The sequence below is a fragment of the Microtus pennsylvanicus genome, chromosome 22, assembly GCF_037038515.1.
Source record: "Microtus pennsylvanicus isolate mMicPen1 chromosome 22, mMicPen1.hap1, whole genome shotgun sequence".
In the NCBI taxonomy this organism is placed as follows: Eukaryota; Metazoa; Chordata; class Mammalia; order Rodentia; family Cricetidae; genus Microtus; species Microtus pennsylvanicus.
This window is the reverse complement of record NC_134600.1, coordinates 25,450,440-25,475,140: the sequence shown is the minus strand read 5'-3', so window position 1 is coordinate 25,475,140 and position 24,701 is coordinate 25,450,440. Positions and strand designations below refer to the sequence as shown.

The 24,701-nt window shown below is 45.0% G+C and overlaps 1 protein-coding gene across 8 annotated transcripts in view; it reads right to left on the bottom strand.

Moving 5' to 3' along the window:
• Cdk14 (cyclin dependent kinase 14) overlaps positions 1 to 24,701 on the bottom strand; it is a 591,789-nt gene that overhangs the window by 128,003 nt on the left and 439,085 nt on the right. For all 8 annotated transcript variants that reach the window (XM_075956305.1, XM_075956306.1, XM_075956307.1 and 5 more), the window contains one exon: positions 1,236 to 1,299. In XM_075956305.1, coding sequence (XP_075812420.1) covers positions 1,236 to 1,299 — 64 coding nt within the window. The remainder of the gene's footprint in view (positions 1 to 1,235; positions 1,300 to 24,701) is intronic.

Sequence of the window (24,701 nt, the reverse complement as noted above, 5' to 3'; positions counted from 1 at the left end):
AACTATGAAGAATAAAAACAGTTTCCCAACTCAGTCATTCTCTGAGATTGGTCACTTATTCCCGGAGTCTGTAAAGAGGGGAAAAGGAACAGCAGAAACACACTAGCTCCCCTCAGCGAAATTATGCGGAGCTCGCCCTCTGACAGGACAGCGGCTGTCAGAACTCTGTGAAACTCCTTCGAAAACTCGATGGTGGGTCTCTACATTTTAAGGACCACGTTTTGTAACCCAAAAAGAAAAACAAAGGGAACCACTTTACAATACTTCATTTTCCTGATTTCATTCAATTTTCAACTGCAAATCTTTCATCCCTTCAATAAAAATTAAGGACATCAGGTCAGATTTTGTCACTGTTAAAACTGAAAGCTTCGCGGCTGCCCTCTCCTGGCCAGTGAGAAGGTGACAGCTTATTTTTGAAAGACTGCACTCAAAGGCCTCCAGTTCAGAGGCCTAAGGAATTTCCACTATCAAATGCCACACAGCTGGAGAATCAGGACAATTTATATCATTAAGCTCAAATTGTCTGACCACATATTACGAGCATAGTCAAGAGAGGAAAAATGTTTTGTATAATTTACTACAATTTCTTAGTAGTATTCAGAAGTAGTGATATGTTTGAGTTGATGAGTTGTGAGCAATTTTAATTGTGCTCATGTGCATGTGTGCATGTGTTTGATACTGGGGATCTTCTTCAATTTCTCTTCACTTTCATTTCTGAGACAGGGTCTCTCACTGAACCAGGAGCTCACAGATTCTTCTAGACTTACCTTGTCAGCACGTTCCCAGGGATCTGCCTTCTTTGTCCACCCAGGACTGGGATTATAGGGACCACCCACCATGCCCAGCTCTTTTCATGGATGCTGGGAATCAGGACTCATATTCTTAGGCTAATACAGTAAATGCTTTACCATTGCTTTGCCATCTCTGCAGCTAAAGTTTGCTTTTATAAGCAGGTAAACATGTATAATTGATAATGAAATTAATAGTTACTACAAGATCATTTAGGCAAATCCAACATAGTTTATATGGTGAAACTCTCTCGTGGTGGACGGGCAGTGAAGTCCATTAAAAACATGAATGGTGCGGATACAAAGACAACTCCATTAACACATAAAATATACAGTGGCAAAGGTTTATAGGCGGGACCAAGGCTGCATGTTGCTTGAATGTGCACATTTGTACAGTCACCTTTTTCATACCATAAACACCTAATATTAGCAATCAGTGAAACATACCTGGCTTAAAATGCGGTAAAGAATGAACTCCCGGCCATGTGTCTTCATTGGGTGTTCCAAGAACCTAGTAAAGAACAGGACATTGTGAAAACAGACATTATTTCCAAAGCACTCAAAGTCCTCAAGTGCAGGGTTTTCATTTCAATAAAAGCAAGCCGGGTAAAGAACAAGCCAAGGCGACTCTCTGCGTTCTAACAAATTCAGCTGAATGTGATAAATGAAGTCCATTATATTTTATCAGTTCATAATAAGTTAGTGAAGAATCACACAGTGCAATGTCATCTTCATGGAACTGAATAGTGTGCCAGTGCCCCTCACGGCTCTCTCACGAGGGACTGTCCTTCACTCCACCTTCAGAGAGCATCACTGCAGTTATGGGAGTTCACTCCACCTTCAGAGAGTATCATTGCAGCTATGAGAGCTCTGTCGTTTGCTCCCATTCCCTCTGTCTCAGCATTGCAATGTTTCGAGGACTCCAGAGTCACACTTTAACATGTTCAAAATCTCTCGGTACGCTTCAGTTTTAGCCACTGGGATTTACAGTTTCTTCTCCTCAAAATGGTCTTCTGCATGCAGCGTCTCTTTTTCTATCCTTGTTCCTGTTTCTCCCTCACCTACTTTTGCTCTTGTGAAAGGAATTCAAGGACAGTTAGGGCCCCCACATTCCACTCAAGTGTTCCCTGCTCTTAATGATGACAGGAACAAAACTCAGTAGTTCCCATCAAAAGTGTGGAGTTGAAGAGGTAAGAGCCTCAAAGACAAGCTTACTGGGTGTACACCTTTGCTGCTCTCCTCTCTCCAAGTAAACATGGGTGGGAAGGAGGTCCTCAGGGCTTCCCTTTCCACATTGATAAACCAGGAAGTGATGTTTGTCTCATCTGTCTGGAGAATATTCCATGGCATTCAATAAGTAAATAATGTCCTACAGAAAACCAGATTGACTCAGGGATGCAAGGGGTTTGGAGACAGCTCCTAGCTCAGGGGAGTCACAGTCAGATGCTGCCATTAACATGACCCTGGGCAAGCAAGACAGCCAGCAAGTTAGATGGGTAAGAGACAACGGTTAAAAACTGTGAAGAGGGTAGAGGGGTGGGCACAACGAAGACAAGGAAGCCACACACTGCTCTATCTGAGGATCAGCAGGCACTACCAGGGAGACACAATGCAGAGCTGGGGTGATTGGGCAGGGATTTACTGGTAAAGGATTCTAGGGCTCTGTTGGTCGAGAGTGGCACACACAGTGAGCATTTTATTTATGTTTCCTACCCTGGTGAGCCAGTAACAAACACAAGGATTGTGTCCTCAGATCCTCAGATATTAAATCAACACACGAGATAATAAAATTCTTCTTTGAAATTAGTTGGTTAATTTTGAAAACTATAATAAAATAGATCTTGTCTTGGTTACTACTCTATTGCTGCGATAAGACACCACAATGAAGGAACTTATAGAAGAAAATGTTTATTTGTGGCTTAGAGTTTCAGAGCGTAAGAGTATGTGGCCATTGTGGTGGAGATCATGACAGCAGGCAGGAAGACATGGTGCTGGCCAGTTGCTGAGAGCTCACACTTTTAGCCACAACCATGAGGCAGAGGGAAGTAACTGTAATGTTATGGGCTTTGGAAACCTTAAAGCCCAACCTAAGTGACACACCTCCTCCAATAAAGCCACACCCCCAATCCTTCCCAAACAGTTCAACCAACTTTGGACAAGCATTAAGACATAGGAGCCCATGGAGAACATTCTCATTCAAACCACCACAGAGCTATATAAACAAGGTTACATAACTGATGGACTGTATGGAGACAGTTCAGGAGACAGACAAGGGGCCCAGAGGGAAGAGCAAAGATGACTGTATAAAGAACTCTGGTAACAATGTCTCTGTGAAAGGCACTGTCCCACGTTTTCAGATCTCTCTCTCTCTCTCTCTCTCTCTCTCTCTCTCTCTCTCTCTCTCTCTCTCTTACACACATACACACACAGAAAGAGAAACACACACATATACAAATATACACACAGACACACACATGGCTGTCTGGAGATGATGTTCCTGTTTGTACTCACACTGGAGGTCAACAATACTAAACTTTAACAACTGAAGAGAAGCATGTTCAACTCAAATTTTGACATGACAGTCTTTGCATCACATATGGGCCTCTGGATATTCTATGAGCAGCAGTTCAGCAGGTCGAAGTCTTGCTGAACAATGACTACTGTCCTGGTGGTAATGTTCTCGTAATGCCCACAGCAGCAAGCTCTTTCCTAGGCATCACCCTCATCCCTGTACGGTGCTCTGTTTCATGGAGATAGCAAACCCTATGGCTTCCACATGAAAGTTAATGGGACAGACACATTCTTGAAGCCTTTGCTCAGGAAATGCAAAGTGGGCACAATGTTCAAAAGGGAAAATGAGAATGAAAAATTAATTTTGCTATAAGGCCTTTCAGAAGGGGCAGCGTGGGTTAGTGGATGATGGGCAAGGACAGGCATCTGTGCACTAGGGGAAGTATGTGCCTTGTCTCTGGGCCAGATTTTCATTTGCATGAACTAATAAGTTCCAATGCCAAGACATTTCAAAGTTAGCAAAAGAACATTGCCTAAAAGTCAAAAACATTCTTTTGTTAATAACTTATGAAAAAGAAAATTCCATTTGTGCTATCAGAATTTAAGAGTCCCCATACACATAAGTAAATGAGTTTATAGTATATGAAAGCCTCTGCCATCTCTAAATAACATGTCACAAGAGTTGAGAGGTCTTTTTTTTTTTAACTTTTTCTTTTATTTTTTGAAGTCATAATAGAACTGCATTTTACCTCCCCTTCCCTCACTCCAAACCTTCCATATACTTCTCCTTGCTCTCTTTCAAATTCGCAGTCTCTTTTTTCATTAATCATTGTTATGTGTGTGCACGCATACACATGCATTCCTAAATACATAAATATAACATGCTCAGTCTGTATAGCCTTAGTTACATGTGTGTTTTCTGGGTTTAACATCGGGAACCACAGCAATGGCCAGCATGTCACAATAACCCTCGTGGGGTTATTGTGCTGTAGGGGCACACATCCTTTGGCAGTAACCAACAGCTCTATAACTGGACTTATGACTCACTTAAGAATAAGAAAAGCATGCTTGGTACTGAAAACCTAAGCAACTATACAAGGCTAGTGAAGTCATAGATCTCGAGGGAGTAACCCACAACCAGCAGGCTAGGAAAACAGCATAATCCCTCACTACATCCCAAATACTTATCCTTATACCCATAGGTAAGTGTAGTTCTCACCCATGATTATGGAAACTTCTCTCCACGGCAAACAGATCACTAGAGAAGACTACAGTCAATCAAAACGTAGAGTTAAGAAGAACAGTCCCAACTGATTCATGGAAAATACGCCCCCTACACTGAAGGCTCGGGATCACTGCAGAAGAGGGAGTGGGAAGACTGTAAGAGGCAGAGGGATCAGGGAGTCTGCTGTGAGACTGGAAGGTCAGAAACTATACCCATAAAGTCTCACCAACAAGAAGACTATCTAAACACAAGCTGAACAAGGACAATAGACACTAAAGTGGATATGGGAAAGTCTAGGGGGCCTCAACCCGACACAAACAACTACAAGAATCTAAGCAATGTGGAGAGGAAGAAATAGTCTTCCCGGGGAAAAGCACACCACTTGGTTACCGGACACTAACCGGTCAGCTCTGAGGGGTCTTTTAAACACCCATTTGTGCAGGTCAGCTTTAAATCTACCCAAGCAGCCTGGGTGCCTCCAGCTTCCCACAACAGATGCAAAGCCTGGGACTCCCTTGGAGACACTCCTGGCCTGGTGAGGGGGGTAAACAGAGGAGAAATCAGTTTCCTTCCGCATGACCAAGGGTCTCTACAGGACACTGGGGTGGGTGTGGGGGAGGACACTATGCTTGGCTCCCCTGGGGAGGGGAAAATCTCAGTGCAGCGGAAGTTAGTGAGACATGGAGTATTGAGTCAAAGGCAGTGCCAATAAGGAAGGCATGGGAGCACCAGCGGGCAACTGGGGGGACAATTGCAGCATTTCATTTCTCAAAGCTGCCGACTGCCCTGCAGCGCTTGCTCTCCTTGCTTTCATTTCCTAAATGGCTGGCTGCTGCTTTGGCCAGCTGGACTCCCACATCTGCTTCACCTTTGCCTGAAATAGTCTCTGAACAATCTAGTTCAAGCCCATATTGCTTCTCTGTGATCCCAGAACACTTTCTTCAGACTTCTACTTACAGAACACCTGGTGGTCGACAGATGACTTGTTTTCCCATTGGACTGTGAGCCTCATAGTAGAGACCCTGTTTACCCTTAGAGTCTTTGTGTTCACCACATGTCTGGTACTCAATACAGATTTGGAAAATGTTGAATCACTGGATGGATGGATGGATGGATGGATGGATGGATGGATAGATGGATAAATGAATGGATGGATGGACAGATGGATGGATAGATGGATGGTTGGAAGGATGGATGGATGGACAGATGGATGGATGGATAGATGGAATTAATGGATTGATGGATGGAAGATGGATGGAGGGATAGATGACTGGGTGAATGACAGATAGATGAATGGATGGAGGGAGGGATGAATTGATGGATGGATGATGGATGTATTGTTGAATGGAGAGATGATGGATGATTGGGTGGATAATATATGGATGGACAGATGGATGGGCACATGGATGGATGGATGATAGGTGGATGAATGGGAGGATGATGAATGTATGGTGTGTCTGGATGACATAGTAAAGTACTTGGCCTTAGACTGAGAGGCTAAGATCATAAATCCAAGGGGGTTATATTTATCTGTTGCAGGGTTTAGTACCAATTATGAGAATGTAAATTTTATGTAGAGTTGAAATAGTCCCCAAGGACAAAAATGCAAGTTCCCCCACTAATTTCTGGGATAAACATAACACTTGCTGGTCAAATGCTGGGGTAAACCAATAAATTAATAGTAAGATATATGCCAGCCATTATTAAAAAAGAAAGGCAGTAAATATCAGAGAGTGACCAACAGTAAAACATAACACTTTTTGAAGCATATATAACTGTGTGTGCATATAGTGAGTCATGATGCAAAAATGTTTATCTAGTGGTTAGAACCAATTCCTCTTCCAACAAGAAGCTAAAAGCATAAATCAAGAATGCAAGAGATAAAAGAAGTTTAGGCTGAAGGGCAACGGGCTTAGCTCTGAGTCTGTTAAATGTTAGGAATGCCTTCAGGTCAAGAGAGAGGTTGTACGCAGGGCAACTGGAATCAGATACGGGTCGTGGGGAAGAATTTCAGACAGGAAGAATTCTTTGGAACTCCTCAGCATATATGTGGTAATTGAAAGCAAATGTCAAATACAAGTTACGAAATGGTCTCAGTTTCCTGTGCTCCCACGTATGTCAGAATCGTGTCTCTGCGACACACTGGAGTGTTTGCCATCTCTATCAAGCAAGCTTAAAACCATAATCCTAGCCTTGCTTTTCTGGGATTGGTCCTGACATTACTGCACCAACCTTACTCTCACCAGCCTTAGTTGACAGGAATAAGAAGAACAGGGTCCCTCTGTAGAAATATTTGATTTACAAATCCATGAAGAAAATAACTAGAGCTCAGAGTTAAAAAAAAATAGTGTTTGCTTGCAATATTTACTTATACTCCCCAACCGTTAACAATACAATAATGCTTATGTTTTTCCAACTTGTATTTGCATGAGCCTTGGGCCTGCTAACATGGAGCACATGGGCTTCCCCACCAAGAACACCCAGGGCTTCGGGAGAACAAGGACCACCAGAAGTCCTCCATAGCTTAAGAGGACCTAGAAGTCTCTAACAGAGACTCCAGCACAGGGTGATTCTGGCATATGGGTGTGGATAAGACTGGATCACACCAGTGTGAATAATGAAGGTAGACAGAAATGCTGGGTACTTGCTTCATGCTTTCAGGCTTCATGGGCATGGCCATATTAGGACTGATGACTATAAGCTGGTGTAGCTATGAACCCCAGATGAACAGAAAACCAAATAATGCATGTTCACCTGAATCAATGAAAGCCATACGTAGAACATCTCTACAGTAACACTGTGTCATGGCTCTAATACTCTTGACTCATGACTGTTTCTGGCTCCTCAGTGGGAAATCCTGAGGACAGTCATAGCAAAACTCAATGGGATTATCATACACCGCACTCTGGAAGAGATGCTGGAGAATGAGAAGAGAAAAAGAAAGTTGATGGTTCAAAACCCTTGTCAGGACAGTACACTCTCCATCTAGGACGATGGTCAAGTGGGAGTGCAGATACTTCATATTGCCCAGAACCACACGACACTGTGCCCTGTGGAGGAGATGGGTGGTGAGAAGCAAGGGTCCAAGGAGCATGGTGAGACAGCAATCTTAAGAGGACACGGTGGTGGCAGGAATGGCAAAGAGTTACAAGATGAGTTAAGCTAAGAAAAACGGGCAAGGTGCAAGAAGAAGTAAGTCAAGGATGCCTGGGACAGAAGAAAATACTGCTGGCAAATTTAAGTATGGAAATATCTAGAAATGCACCTTGCATGCTTAAATCAAATTGTTACTATGAAGGTTCGAATCTGGCGCTTCTCCACAGTCTTGGGTCTCCAGCTGGGGTGCTATTTTGAAAGGTTATGGAGCCTGGAATTTGGCTCCAGTCTAGATCTCTGCTTCCTGGTAAGCCACCTCTTGGTGACTGAATCTTGTGATTCGCCTCACACTGCCACCTACAGATAACACTGTTCTTGCTACCACACCATCTGAATCACCTCTAAAACAATGAGCCAGCACAAATCTTTCTTCCCTTAGGTTGCTCTACAGGTATTTTTGTCAGAGTAAAATGGAATCTAAAACAGCCATTCTCTATTTATCTATAGCTTCTGAGGCAGCCATGGGATTTCTATAAGGTATTGAGTAAAAGCAGTAATGTCTGTCTGCACAGGGATGGGTGGCTGAATGAGGTAGAAAACCCTTCACTCTTTAACTTTGGATCACACTCAGTGTCTCTTCACACTGGATTTATGCTTTCCCGACCGCAGGGCACTGTCTAAGAGTAGGTTAGTTAGGGAAGACCCACTCTAAATGTGGGTGGCGCCACTCCCTGGGCTGGAGTTCTAGTTGTATAAAAAGAAACTGAGTACCAGGGCTCATAGCTCTCTGCTTCCAGACTGTGCATGTACTGTGACCTGCCACCTCAATTACCATGTGATACCATGGTAAATAATTCCATCGTTAAGTTGCTTACGTCAGGCACGCTGTCATGGCAACAAGACTAGTAGTTAAGGTACCACCTGCGGTGGTTTGGATGAGAATGGCTTCCACAGGCTCCTATCCCTAGGTGATTTCCTGTTTGGGAAGGATTAAGAGGTGTGGCCTTGTTGGAGGAGGTATATCACTGGGGGTGCTCTTTGAGCTTTCAAAAGCCCACCTCAGGTTCTCTTTCTCTCTCTCTCCTTCCCTCTTTCCCTCTCTCTGCTTGCGCCTATGGGTCCGATATAAAGATCTCATCTAGTGCTCCAGTCCCATGTATTTTCTTCTTCCCACCATGATCATCATGGACTATCCCTCTAAAACTGCAAGCTCACTCCTTAAATGCCTTCTAAGAGTTGTCTAATTCATGGTGCCTCTTTACAGCAAGAGAACAGTAATGAATGAAGAGAAACACACTAAGGGCTGACAATATAGCCCTCTCTGATATCTGATAAACGCTAAAAGCGGTGGCATAATGGGACCAGATTTATGACTCATCAAATTCCTGGAGACTCAGGTAGACTTGGTAGACCAGAAATTGGGCGATGCAGAAAGTGGCCACAGAAGGAGGCTGAGGAAGGGCTCTTACTTGGCACACATGACAACCACCAGGAGTGAGTGGCTAAAGCAGCTATGTTGCATGCTCACTTGCCAGATTCCTCCCTTTTTGTCACCTGATATCTTCACTGCCTGGTGCTGGCACGTGTGACCATGCCCGGCTTTAATGTGGAAGCTTGGGATTTGAACTCAGGCCCTCATATTTGAGCTACAAACACTCTTAAGCATTGCACCATTGCCTGAGCCCACCCCACCCCACCCCCCAACTTCTGGTCCTAAGGCCAGTGGTGGGATAATATTTGGTCTAGAGCAGCCTTCCCCACAGTGGGAGATAGGAAACCTCACATGCAAGTGGGTTTAGTTGACAAATAGAACTTGGCATGACAGTTACTGTCTTGAAGAAAAGTTGTTCCTTCTTTGGCTCTCTTTCAATTCTTTTGAGAACATTAAGAAAAAAACCTCTCATCTTGCACCTTGGTGTTTGTTTTTTACAACCCCCAAACACTTGGCACTCATCCCTTTGATGAGGAAGTGGGCCTTAGGTTTAGAATCCCGGGTGGGTAAGATCAAACTTAATAATATTTCTTACTTACTTTCATTGATTTTATTTTATTTTCCATTTTGGAAACTCCTAAGAGATTTCTGCTTTCTGTAGTGATACAGACAAGCAAAATTATTTGAAATGAGTTGATTGAAGGGATAATATTAAACCAGGGACAGCAGGCCACGGTGCTGCAGCAGAGGTCTCAGAAACAAAGACAGGGAAGCTGACCAAGGGATTCACTGTCTTGGTTGGGGAGGGCACTGCAGTGTTGAGGCAGCAAGTAAACCCCTAGGAGTCACTGCGGGTAGGCTGCTTGTAGAACTAAATGCTAAGAAGCGGCGTATATAGATCTACCCTCCATTAGTAATAAAGAGCAGGGGACCAGGGACTTCTCAGGTCTGCCCTCAAAACAGAGCAGTTGAATATAAAGACACAACAGGATTTCCTAAGACACTTTTAACGTCTTTCTTGCTATTTTTATACATGTCTCAACCATACCGTTAGTTTTCCTGATAGTTTCTGGTTTTAATTTCCCTGGGTAGTCTTAAATCCACCCATTTTCTCCTTCTCTTGGCACATCCAGACTACACCAGGGTCCTGTCTCCGGCTGAGCCCAGCACTCTCCCGGTGATCTACTTCTCAGTATCCGTACCGTCCTCCAAGTAATACAGTCGTACTCCTGACTGTCTCTGCGACATCAGATTGGAAGTGCCACTCTGGGAGGAAAAGTCTTCGATGGCCAAAGACTTTTCACTGCAGATGAACTGTCTCCCGTGACTCGTGACTCGCTGTGGCCTGCTGCCTGTGACCTGGCCGAGGCCTACAGACCCCTCTTCCCTTATCCACAATTGTTTGCACATTCTTTGCTCTTTGAGCTCTGTCACACTGGTTTTCAGAGCCTGCATCTGGCACATTCATTCGCTAACCACAACTTTCCCACATGCCATTCTGAAGCCTGGCCCTCTGGCCCTCTCCATGTAATTAGCCGCTGCCTAGTCTCTCAGCTCTGTGCTGAAACCTCATCCTCAGGTCAAGTCCCACGGCCTGGGTGTTAGGACAGGATTCCTGTAATATGCAATTGCCTTGCCACAAGCTACATAGCAACTGTCACAGACTAAATTTTAGTAAATGTTTACTTTGCCGTCAATGACTTTTTCATTTGTTCCTTCGTTTACTTTCCATTCCTTTTCCTACCTAAGTCTGTGGCATAAATGAGGCCCTTAATACTTGTTGAATAAACTATATAGACTTGGAGAATCCTTATGAATGACTAATGGGTATCAGACTATAGAAACTTATTCTTAATATTCTCCAAATAAAAGCTGTGTCTCATATACACAAGGTATATATTATCCATACTATTTAACTTCATACTCCTAAAGAACAGAAATGCACCTTCAGATTTTACTTAGGAACCAGGCAGTGGGATGGTTTAAGTTAAAAGGTTGTGTACTGAGATGCAAGAAAAAAGGTTTGATATGTGTGCATTCCTGTCCCCAGGAACACTGACTAAAAAGCTCATGATTGTCAAAGCCACGCGGAACACAGGACAGTACCACCAAGACTTTCCCTTTACATAAGGGTCTAGATGAAGCCAAGATTTCCTATGGAACTGCTCTAACTTGACAAAGTTCAAATTTCTGTGTAAAAATTACTTAATTCAAATTTTATACAAAATAAAAACGAAATGGGTCCACGTCCTGAATTCAGAGAAGCAGGGCCACATTGAGCTTATGTAAGGTATGTTAACTTTAGCCAGACATTAGTAAAATTAGTTGTTATTCACTGGGGTAGCTTATTACCCCTGGGAAACACAGGTCAAGGTCGCCGAGTGAGAAAATGCTGGTCACCTGACTAGAAAGGCAAGGGTTCTAAGCGCCATACTTCCTGTCTCCCAGGGACAGAGCAGTCATGAGGTTCAGAGTTTCAGGAACACAGACTTTGTCATTCTTTCCCCTCGGCATACATGCACACACATTTAAGTATGTCAGTGCATGTATATAGAGTGTAGGTGTGCCCATACATACACATGAGCACCCTTTTCAACATTTTTATCAATGACTTGACAGAGGCAGAGAGGAACTGCCTTACACTTACAAGAGACTTGTGGGACCAGGGAAGCTCAGGGCGCACAGTACGTGCTCAGCATGCAAGAGGCCCAAGCGCCAATCCTAAGCACCCCCAAACTGGTGAGGATGTTTGGCGTACGGTACAGCAGAAACAACCGTCTACCCAACGCAGAGAAAGCTGGCAGCAGTAAGCATGAAGTTCACGACTCGGGCCCCACTTAGCTGTTCATGATGGAAAAGAGACAGCAGACAGTAAGTGACATTTGAAAGCCCATTGGAGAGCTTCCTGAAGCCCACCACTTGTTAGCCACACCCATTTCCCAGATTGTGGGAGTGATCAGTGACTTGTCTGAACAATGGAATGCCAGAAAGGTTGGATTTTGCTTCTGTGACTATGTTGTAGACTCCTCTTGCGTGAGAAAACTCCCTTCCTGGCTTTTTGGAAGCAAACAGCCATGGTGGGAGGGTTCAGAGACAAGAAGCTGTGGTTGATCCAAGCCAACAGCCGGCAAAAAAAAATTGGTGAGTCAGTACAATAGCCAGCAAGAAACTGTTTCCAGCAACCACATGAACTTGGATGTCTGTCCTTATCTAGTTTACCTTATTTAAACTTGCAAGCCCCAGCAGATTCCTTGATTGCATCCCCGTGGGACCGGGAAGCAGAGGAACCATCTTGTCCAACTCTGGAAATTCCCAACCCACAGAAATGTTGAGGTGATAAACATGCATTGATTTGGCGAGTTTCGGGCAACACTTTTTACAGCAACAAGCAGCTTCTGCTGTGGCTGGCCCGAGGAATACTATGCCAGCGGCAGATACCGCACATAAAAGTGGCTGGGGGAAAAATAGGGCAGTCCAGAGGATGGTGGGCCTGCATCTTGTGAAGGCATCTGGAAACGTTCACACGTGTTAAAAAGAGTGGTTTGGGCTCTTATCTCCAAGCGATGAAAAACTGCCTCGTCTCCCAGAGGAGAATTAGCATTGTGCCCAGGCAGATACAAACCAGCATCGAGGGAGTAAGATATTCATAAAAAGAAAGAAATGAGAAAAGCTGTGTAAAATGCAATGAGCGTGTTCAGGAGAGTCAGGAGAGCGAAGGGTTGCACGATCACAGTTCGTGTTCACCTAAAGGTCGGATTCTGCCTCCAGAATGGAACAGCCGTGATATAATACGGTGGCAGACAATCTGGATTTATGTCTGCTGTTTTTATTCAGCTATAACTCAACTTGAAATACACACAAAGGTGAGTTAATAAACAGGTTTGACTAATGAAAAAGAAAGAGAAGTCATTCACAAAGGCTTTCCTTTTATATTTACTTATATAACTACCCAGTTACATATATATTTATAGCTCTGTTCTTTCTTCTGTAGGTCCTAAGCCACCACAGATAATGATATCATGTTTTGAGTATTCGCTGCAGCAATGGCATGCAAGCTGGCTGTGGGATTTCATAAAGACTGCTCCGAGCAGAATGGATAAGCACTGGGGGGGGGGGGGGCATCCAGAGGCAGAGGACATAAGGGATGGGGGTGGTTAGAACAAAGTAGCATCGCATGTACCCACGGAGATGCCGTAATGATGCCCATTACTTTGCATGTCAAATTTAAAAAGTTAACTAAGAAAAAGTAGTGATAAGGTGAGATCATATTTCTTTAAAATCAAAAGGAAACAAGACTCCGTTTAAAATGCCCGGATTCTGGGCTGTGGTTTGCAGAGCAGCAGAACCGTGGTGAGGTGCTGAAGAGCCCCACGCATTACATAGAAAAGGCCATCAGGGGGAGCCTGTAGACCAAAAAAGTAGAAGCCGCGGGAGAAAAAGGATACAATATTTTAAACTGGCTGTCCAACTGCAAGAACTGGGTTGAAAGAGAGGATGTTTTCAAATATTTGCAGCGTTCTCAGCACACGGCCAACATTTAGATGGGAAGGGACCCAGATAAGTAAGGACAGCTTTTGCAAAGCGTTCAGTACAAATGCAGTTAGCAACAGTCTGGCTCAGGGGTGCCGGCCCCATATGGGACGCCTCTATAAGCATTAAGAAAATATTCACCAAAACAAGGAGATTAGGATAGCCACGTAAGCAAGCATGAACTTGAGTTGAGTATCATGTAAAAGCCAGGCGGTGCGGTGGACCTGCAACCCCAGTGTTGGGGAGGCGGAGACACAGCCCCGAGCATTGCTGACCACTTAGTACAGTTGCGTGGGTGAGCTCCCGTTTCAGGGAGAGATCCGGTCTCAAAACACAAGGTAGAGACTAAGAGAGGAATGTCACTCACCACAGACCTTTGTCCTTCTCACATGTGTGCACACGCAACCGTGTACATGTGCAAACATAAACACACGCACACACAGAGAGGAAATACGGAGAGAGCTGAGGAATTATCTCAGTAAGGAAAGTACTTGTCGTACAAACATGATCCAGCACCCAGCTCGATGTGGTAGTGCCATGTCTGTAATCTCTGCACTGCACTAAAGAAGCAGGGACAGGAGGATGCCTGGGGCTTGCTGGACAGCTTGCTGGACAGCTGGTCTAGCCTACTTAGTAAGACATCCTGTCACAAAAACATCAAGGTGGAAGATGCCCAAGGAACAACACTTAAGGCTGTCCTCTGGCTTTCACGTGTTCAAGAATACACACGAATGTGTACCAGTGTATAAACTGATACATGCGTGTACGTGTGTGTGTGTGTGTGTGTGTGTGTGTGTGTGTGTGCACCAGAAATAATGGCTGAGACACTCCCACCCCAATGAGTCACTTTACCTGGCCCAGAGGAAAGCAAGGATATGTAAAATATTCTAAAGCTCACTAATATACAACTAGGGCTGAGCCTGTTACCGTCCAACCAGGCAACCCTTAGAGGCTTCTCTGGTAAGTGACTTGTAGATTCACTTGTTTGCTTTTAACCTGAGCCCAGGGCCCACAGATGATTCCCAGAGAAAAAAAAAAAAACAAAACAGTTTTTGGAAAACTTTGAGAAGAAACAAAAACCAACTTTTCAATTGTTCCAGAAAATGCTCTGTATAACTAGAAAGTCCTACAGTAAGAACAGTTCACTTAAAATGATTTTCCCCCAAATGTTTTCATTCTTTCCATCTCTCTTTCTCCCGCTGCTTTGATTCCGTCTGCCCAACCCTGACCCCTCACTGCTGTCAGCCCCATCGCAATGACTTTTCTTTCCTGAGTCGGTGAGTCACTGGGACAGGACCTCAGACTATCACTCCCCAGCTGTGCACCACGGGAGCCAAGGCAATGAGAAGAGCAGGTAGCAGGCAGTAGGTAGGGCAGCTGTGGGGGAGGGGCGCTCCTCATGCTCCATCCGAAAGCTGCTTGCTCACTGGAGCACCACAGCAGAGCTTCCAAGAGACCCAAGAGAGGGACCTGGGGACAGAAGCAGAAGATGGGGGACTCTGCCACTCAGGGTGTGCTCCTTCAGTTAGCAGCACGAGGATGGCTCGGGAGCAGCACAAACTCCAAGGGATTCTGAGCATACTGGTGTGAGAACCACTGCTTTGCCAGCCTCATTCTAGGGACATCCCACCCCAACCTAAAACACAGGAGCAATGCAGAGGAAGTCCTGACATACCTGGAACAAGGGGCTGAGGCAGGCTGGAGTTCAGCGCCACGCGCATCTCAGGTGATGAGAATTTAAGAACTTGCTCTCAGCTTTACGCATCAGAGCTCGCCACATTCCTTCCTGTCCTCGCTGGGCTGTCTCACAGCCTCGCTGTCTCTAATGGAACAATGCATCCTACCGCTTCAGGACTCAAATAATGATCCTGGTCCACCCACGGAAACCCTTCACTGTGGCTGCTGCATGCTTAAGACTAGTTAAATGGTAAAAGTTAACGTTGATTTGGATTACCTCGAAATCCAACATGATAAAGCTATCAATCAAGAAACATCAATATCCTCAAGACTATTATTTAAAATACATTTGTGATGATTCAAATGACATGGGCAGCTGGTGGCTGTTGGAAGACCATTAGGCGGTACAGTTTTGCTAGAGGGAGTTGTCACTGGGGGCAGGCTCTGAGGTTTTAAAAGTCATGTGCCGCTTCCAGTGAGCTCTGTGTGCTTCTTGTTTGTGGCGGGAGAGGTAAGCTTGGTCACAGCTCCAGTGCCATGCCTGCCTACCTGCTGCAATGCTCTCCTGCCTATGGTGATGGCTTCCTATCCCTTAGAACCAAAAACCCCAAATAGACTTTTCCTTCTAAAAGAGGCCTTGGTCATGGTGGTTTAGCACAGCAATAGAAAAGTGAACTAATATGAAATTTCACACAAAAAGCATGAAAACATGAATACATTACTTTCTTGTGACTGCAAAAATACACATTTGATACCTTAGAACAAAATAAATGTATCCCCTCCCAGTTCGGGGCCTGAAGCCAGCAACAGCTTCAGTGAGCTGGGATGGCGATGTCAGCGGGGCTTTAGTCAAAATACAGGCTTCATACAAGAACCAGTTTTGTCCTGTTTCAGCTGTTATTGGTGCCTGACATTCCTTGGTGTTTGGTCACATCAATTCAGTTTCTTCCTCCGACTTCATTCTGCCTTCTGTTTCAACTCTCCACACATTCCTTTCTTATAAGGCCACAACTGAGCGCCTGTCTGGAAACTCAATGGTGTACTCTCCTTCTCAAGGCCCTTACCTTAACAGCATTTACAAACATCACTGTTCCAAACAAGGTAAAGTTAAGGTTCTGCCTAATATCTTGGGATATCTATTTAGCCTACAATGGAGTGAAAAATCACCATTTCTGAAGTTTTCTTTATAAATGGTTTTCAAAGAGCAGACTGTGCACTATAAATATATGAACTCAACAGAAGAGGCCATGGAAATACATCCACTTGGCTGCAGTAACTCAGAAGAAGCTGCCTTGGTGTTTGCAAGTTTACATATATGATTCCATGCATTGTTTATCAATCTAGTCAAATGGCCCAATCATGGAGAATGCCAAGAGAAGACATCATCCCTTAAGTGCCCTAGGCAGGAGTCACACACAGCATCAGGACCCTGGTTGGATCTATAATCCCTGATCCCGAGTCTCTTCCCATCTCAGCATACAGACTTATTGGGCAGACATTATTGATATGACTGTAATTTGCCTCCACTGACTTGCATGCAAGCAGCTTATGCATGCAAGAACAGCCAAGACCAACAAACTGAAGCTGAGTGGCTGGCCAGATGACCTCTCAGCTAAGTGACCCTGTCCCTCTCTACAGGAGCTGCTGATACCCTGTGGATCTCCTGAACATACTTCCTTTAAGGATGACATTCCCATGTGGTTCTTCCCATGAAAACCAAGTTTGTGATCCATTCTCATTTGACCCTGGAAATTGTATATAGAAATGTTTCTCCTCAAACCAAGGAGAAAAATACTGTATTCATTATCTTTTTCTTTCCTTGAACCGGACATACAGAATTTTGTCTAAATTAACTCACCTAGGCAAGAACTAGGTCATTAGAAACCACATATCTAACCATGTGCTCTCTACCTGAAATGAACTCCACCTAAATCATGTTCATTATTGTCTTTCATTTAAGTAACTTTATTTTTAAGAAGGACATATAACATTTTCTATCATTTATTTTAAGGTTTCTACACAGGATATAATACTATCACCAATCTTTTAGATTTTCTCACTTATTGTCATATTGCTAAATTTATCCCTGGTGTCACTATTATGTGGATGGAATACGGCTCATCCAGTCTCCTGATCATGGCACCATCACGTCTTATAGGTTTCCACGCTGTTACAGGAAGGAAAAGTTCACCATGAGGCCCGGCAGTGGAAAGCTCCAGGAGACCTGGATTAGCCAGCAATCTGCTATCAATGCAGAAGCAAAACAGTGATCCCATCTGGGTTGAATTCCCTAAGTCAGAAAGCTGTGAGAGACCCATACTAACTCCCCTCCCTCTGAGAGAGTAAACAAACGAAAACCAAATCCTAGGAATGCTAATAAATCTCCAGGCCAGTTCAAAAAAAGGTAGATTTCACAAAAAAACCCAAAAAAATTAGAAAAGAAAACTTAAGACCATGTGTTCTGATAGAAAAGCCTTTCTGATATGAATCTATCCGCCATGAGCATCTCTGTGTTCCTCAGAGGGAGGCAGCCAGGCAGATGGACAGAACTTTTAGACCTTCTCCAAGCTAGAGACTGGGATAGCAAACCTACTCTCAAGGAGGAAGAATAGCATGGACAACGGCTTCCTAGAAGGATATGTTTGGTGGAGACCCTAACCCTAAACCACATCACTCTAACTCAACCCAAACCACTAGGTGACAGCCTTGGGTTTCTCCCCACTCTTCTTCAAATTCCCTACATCTTCTTTTAGAGAGGCATCTACTTGGACACAGGATGGGGCATTGCAGAGACAGGTATGAGGATCTCGAGAGAGGTGGGGTATACAGAAAGGGGCCATTTTCTCTGCTCTGTGGTTTTCATGGGGGCAGAAGGGACAGGCAGAAGCAGAGAAAACCCCGAGGACTGGCCCAGGCAGACAACGGTCCTTAAGGCTGCTCCTACACTGAGAAAATGTAGGACAAGGCCTGTGTTTGCAGAGAAAATCCATACATTTCGTCACCCTAAAAAATGGTGCTGTTATTGTTAGAGCTGGGAAGGGTCTACAGGGCTGAATGAATTACCCTAAAACCACGGCAGGCATACTGGCAGGAAATCGCTACAGGGATTTATGCCAACAATAGTTTTATTAAAAACATTTATTAAAATGCATTTCAATTCTATTTTCTCATGTGTAGATCCTCGCTTGTGGGGCTTCTTGTATGTATGTACCTGGGGATTATTAGCATGGCTCTTGGCTATGGAGCTGGAAAAGAAGCCAGAAGTGGACAAAGAGGTACTGAGGAAAGGGGAGGGCAACAGGACACCCGAGACACCACAGCTGAGGGAAATGATATGGGGGTGGAGAGGGGGCGGGGCTCAAGCAGAGAGAAGGGAGGAGATCAGTGAAGACGCAGTAATGACACCTGGTAGTGCCCGTGCCAGGTTTTCTTAAAGGGCTGCATTTGAGACATCTTGGCAGTATATATAAAATATAGATAGCTAAGATTAAAATTTTAATAGGTGTGTATAGTATTAAATTCTTATTTACTTATCACTGATTTACAAGAGCCAGCGACCATGATCAGCTAGGACACAGCCATGGGAAAAGACAGAGCCTGTATGGGCAACACGAATCCTAAACTCCAGTGCCTAGGGGAGTGTTCTTGTCCTGGACTGACTTCTGTCCACAGTGTGATGCTGTCCTGGGCACCTACTTCCCACTTTTACCCATGTTCCCTTCAGTGGGTTGCTGGCTCCTAGCAGTTAAAGGGTCAGGAACGGGTATTTAGTTTTGTTGCTCCTAATCTGAGACGAGTTAAACAGTAAGAGGAGGCATTCCTAGGATTACAGCTTGGGCCACACCCTCCAGTCACTGACACCTGAATTTTAGGGTTTCTGCAGTTCGCTGGACAATCCTGAGGTCTGTGGTAACAATGCTTCGGGTACAGCTTGAAGTTGCTGCAGCTCTTCACTGTCAGAGCTAAATCACTTTGCATCCTCAGTGACACCACGCCATACACCTTCCTACTGTAAGCTATCCAAGTTTAATAATACATAGGAACACGCACACACATACGTTCTCTCTTTATGCGTTGCTTGTTTGAGATAGGTCTGGCTTAGCGCATCACTCTTGCCGCTGCCTCCTGAGTGCTGGGATTGTAAGTACCCCCTCCCCCAGACAACTTCCTGGTATACTTTAAAGTACTTCTGTATCAATAACACATCTGGACAATCATTTTCCAATAACTAGAAACAGTAATAGCACGTTGTAGATCACAGATGCGCCAGCTAAGACGCAGACGTCTAAGCTCATCCATATTCATTCTTCCTTATCATTTGGCTAATATTTTTGAACACTGACAGGGAAAGCAGCCAACAGACCTCTCTACCTACTTAAAGGCACCAAGGAAAGGACAGTGGGAACCTGGCCTAAAGGAGTCTCTGGTAAGAAGCACAGAGGTTTTAACTTCTCCGATACCAGGAGAATGTAGACAGTTTCTAAAGACGGTGGGGAGAGGGCTCCATCACGTGTGGCTATGAGATGGGACAAGATGAATAATAAGCCCTAACCCTGCTATATGCTGACATACACGCAGGGCATCGGAGACAGGCAGAGCGGCTTGCCAAGGGTTACACAGGTTAATGGTGACTGGTGGGGGAAGGGAGAGCAGATGGTTTCTGAACTCTGGGGACATTCCCATTAGATCACACCAGAAAAATAACTTCACCGCACATGCTGATCTTGGCCACTTTGGGAAGAGCAGGAGATAAAGAGCCTCAGCCCGCAGGGTACTTTCTGTCACACCTCTGGAGGAACCGGCTGCCTTGTTATTTCTTGAAAAGCTCTTGGGATGACCAGCCAGTCATACAACACTCCCAAGCTGGCTTATCATGTGGGGTAAGGGATAATGTTTCTGAAAAGTTAGGGTCTGGGATGCCCACAGCTTGACCCCTGCCACAGCTCAGCTGCCGCAGGGCTCCTCACTGCTGTGGAAGGTAACACTGTGTCCCCCCTCCCCGTAATAGGTCACAGGGAGAGATGCCTGTCAGGAAAAGGACCAACGCCAGTCCCTCCATGGCTCAGGGGATCCTCGTGCTCTGAGGTCCTAGAATAGCCAGCAAGTCTCCCTCCTAAACGAGTTTGCCCAGAGTCTGAATTTCTAGCCACTTAAGTCCTGTTGTTCAGTGAAACAAGCTGGGGACTGGAGATGGCACTGAGGAGACATGTTTGCAAGATGAACTGTCAGGACTGGGCTGTCATGAGGACCTGAGCTGGATCCCTGGAATCTGCGTGAAAACAGCTTTGCATGGTGGTGAATCCTTGTAACCCAGTGATGGAGAAGCAGAAATGGGGGATTCCATGGGCTTGCTGGACAGCTGGCTTAGTCTACTCAGGAAGTCCCATCCCAGTGAAAAGATACCATCCCAGTAAAAAAAGCAAACAAATAAAAGTGATGGAGGAGAGACACGTGAACTTGATATGAGACATCCATGCACACAAGTCCAGTATCCCACTTCTGCTCCAAATCAGGGTTTACTTGTAAATTGTTAAAAAAAAAATCCCAGGGACTCATTCTCATACCACATTAAAAAATACATTAATAAGGAAAGGAAACCATCGCCTCCTCCATTTTTCCACATAGCTGTAGAGACTGCACAGGCAGCTGCTGCTTGCTCTTGCTTTCACCAGAGCAGCACCGGCCTCACAGACAGTGCCTTTCAGACTATACGGAAACTAAAACGAGCCACTCTGTCTTTCCTTCTCTCACTAGCCTTGTCCCCAGAGAGACCAAGGTCACCCACAGTCCCTTAGAGTACGAGACCTGAGTCTAAGAACAGCTGCCCCCTTCATCGCCCCCTCGTTCTGCTCTGCACACACGGGTGCGGCCATCTAGTGAGCGGAAGTCAGAAAGCTTCCCAGGCTGCTTCGGAATCAGCCGCCTCCTGCTTGAACTGACCACCGGGGTTTCCCCAAGACGCCTTTTACAACTTCCATTCCTGTCTGCACAGTTCCCCGGGGAGGAATCTATCTCTCTCTTAGCGGGCTCTTCTCAGCAGACTTGAGAATGAAGAGGTCTGAACAGGGTGACAGCCCCGACTACAGCAGAGCAGAGCACGGCAGCTTCACGGCGGTGCATGGGTGATGCATGCTCGCTCTAGAAAACACGCCTGCGGCCATGAGCGTGTATTGCGAAGATTAGAAGCTAACATTGGAAACGGACAGCGTCTCCCAGCCCACCCCGAACTCCACGTATTTCAGTTGACTCCAGTGGCAGGAGGGAGGTGGTTAAAGACACCCATAGACATATCTCCCCAGTTCCCAAGATGACTGGAGGTCACTCGGCTCTATCTGCATTCAAGGGCAGGTTGGACCTGTGAGGAGGGTAGAAACTCAGTTGGGGACACAGAAAGTTCAGGATGCTCGACTTCAGGGAAGCTGCAAGACACAGCGTTAGGTGCACGTGAGGAGCTGCTAGGGTAGGGAGATGTGCTGGGGGAGCGTGGGATGTGGGCTAAGGGGACGAGGGTTCTATGCCAGCCCACCATGCACCTCACTGAACCCTACAACAATCTGAGCAGGCCAGATCCTTCCACACTGCAGACGGAGAGGGTGAGATTTGGCTGAGGGTAAGCAGACTCAAGAAGCAGGACTTAAAAGGAGGGTCTCTTATAGATGGGAATGTAAATTAATAGAAAAATATCTAGAGGCCCTTTGCAAACTGAAATAGAATTACCAGATGACCCAGAAACCCCATGTATAGCATAAGGACATGAAATCAGTGTGCTCATCGGAGCTGCTACGAAAAAAGCATGTGTCAGACAACAAAGGGTATAGTTCTGTGCTTCAGCTCTTCCTAACACGTTTAAGGTCCTGGGTTCAATCTCGAAAAAGAAACACAGCAATCACCATTCTACTCCTTGCTTCTTTTACATTCCACATACAAATGAACCGGGGTATTTCCGGGCTGTTTACTTAGGTTAAGTCCTCCAAGTTGCTACATGTTGCTACAAGTAACCAAATTTCTTCCTTTTGAAAGCTGATTTGTGGGGTGTATGTGTGTGTTTAGGCCTATGTGGGGTGTATGTGTGTGTGTGTGCTTAGGCCTGTATGGGGTGTATGTGTGTGTGTGTGTGTGTGTGTATGCTTAGACCTGTGTAGGGTGTGTATCTGTGTGTGTATGCTTAGGCCTGTGTCAGGTGTGTGTGTGTGTGTGTGTGCTTAGACCTGTATGGGGTGTGTGTGTGTGTGTGTGTGTATATGCTTAGACCTGTGTAGGGTGTGTATCTGTGTGTATATGCTTAGGCCTGTGTCGGGTGTGTGTGTGTGCTTAGGCCTGTATGGGGTGTATGTGTGTGTGTGTGTGTGTGTGTGTGTATGCTTAGGCCTGTATGGGGTGTATGTGTGTGTGTGTGTGTGTGTGTGTGTGTATGCTTAGACCTGTGTAGGGTGTGTGTGTGTATGCTTAGGCCTGTATGGTGTGTGTATGTGTATGTGTATGTGTGTGTTTATGCTTAGGCCAGTATGGGGTGTGTATGTGTGTGTGTCTGTGTGTGTATGCTTAGGCCTGTATAGGGTGTGTATGTGTGTGTGTGTGCATGTGTGTGTGCATAGGCCTGTGTGGGGTGTGTGTGTGCTTAGGTCTGTGTGTGGGGTGTGTGTGTGTATGTGCATGTGCTTAGGCCTGTGTGGGGTGTGTATGCGCTTAGGCCTATGTGGTGTGATGTGTGTGTGTGTGTGTGTGTATGTGTGTGTTTGTGTGTGTGTGCTTAGACCTGCAGGCAGGCATGCCCTTGCAGAAGACAGAAGTCCACACCAGATATCTTCATCTCTCCATACTTTATCTCAGCCAATCCCCCAGCCACTCTAGCACTAGAGTTATAGATATGACCCACTATGCCCAACTTCTTACATGTGTTCTGAACTCAGGCCTTCTTTGTCTGCATAACTTCTTTAAGAAACACAGTTATTACATGTAGCCCGGAAGAGGACAAATACTCACATCCCGTACTACATGACAAAGAAGGAAAGAGCTATTTTCATTGGTCCTGCCTAGTGGATAGAGGATATCTACATTTGGGTATGGGCCTGTAACTCACCAATCACACAATCATGGCATTAGAAATCATGATAAGGGCTGGAGAGATGGCTCAGAGGTTAAGAGAACTGACTGCTATTCCGGAGGTCCTGAGTTCAATTCCCAGCAATCACATGGTGGCTCACACCCATCTATAATGAGATCTGGTGCCTAGAACACTCATACATAATAAATAAATTTAAAAAAAATAATAAAGCAATTAAAAAAAAAAGAAATCATGATAAAATGGTGGCTTTTAAAACCAGTCTACCTATCAATCTGACCTTCCCAAGGTCTCGGTTCCCAGGGATAACTCACTGGGACTTGGTAAGAAGACTGAATAAAGTAACAAATATAAGTGCTGAGAACAGGGTGAGGTTTGCAGTGATGCTCAACCTGAGAACAGGGTGAGGGATGCAGTGATGCTCAGCCTGAGAACAGGGTGAGGGATGCAGTGATGCTCAGCCTGAGAACAGGGTGAGGGATGCAGTGATGCTCAGCCTATTTAGTTACATGTCAGAGTTACCGCCATGTCCCAGGCCGCTCTTGAACTCAGTATGAGGATGGCCTTAACCTTCTGATCCTTCTGTTGCTACGTTCCAGGTGCTGGGTTTGTCACCACAACTGATGACATGCAGTACTGGAAATCAAACCTAGACTCAGTGTATGCGAGGCAAGCACCCTACCAACTGAGCTCCATCCCGCTGCCTGGCTTCTTTAAGAATATGGGCTAGCAATGTACACACTTCACAGCATTGGAAGATAATGAGAAAAAACATGAAAATGCTTAGCATTGTACCCTTTTTGTATTTGTCACCTATACATCATCTTTTCTACTTAGAAATCTTAGGTCTTTGTGATTACCTAGCAATCAGGAGAAGTCTAGTTTCTGAATCATTACACAAATACTCAAGAACTAATTGATTCTGTGGAACCACTGTTTTACCACATAATCATGTTGGGAATACTATATTGCTCATCTTACTAAGAGTAGAAGGTATTGGGGCTAGAGAGATGGCTCAGTGGTTAAGAGCATTGCCTGCTCTTCCAAAGGTCCTGAGTTCAATTCCCGGCAACCACATGGTGGCTCACAACCATCTGTAAAGAGGTCTGGTGCCCTCTTCCGGCCTGCAGGCATACACACAGACAGAATATTGTATACGTAATAAATAAATAAAGTAAATATAAAAAAAGAGTAGAAGGTATCACCTTGAAAGAACATCCTTGAATGATTACATATCATTCAAAAAGTCAAAGACATCAATTTTATATGAAGACTAACACCACCTTTATCATCACCAGAACAAACAGAAAACACAAACAAACACCCCAAACCAAACCAAACAAACCCCCAACCACATCTAAACATTTTCTGGTACTATAA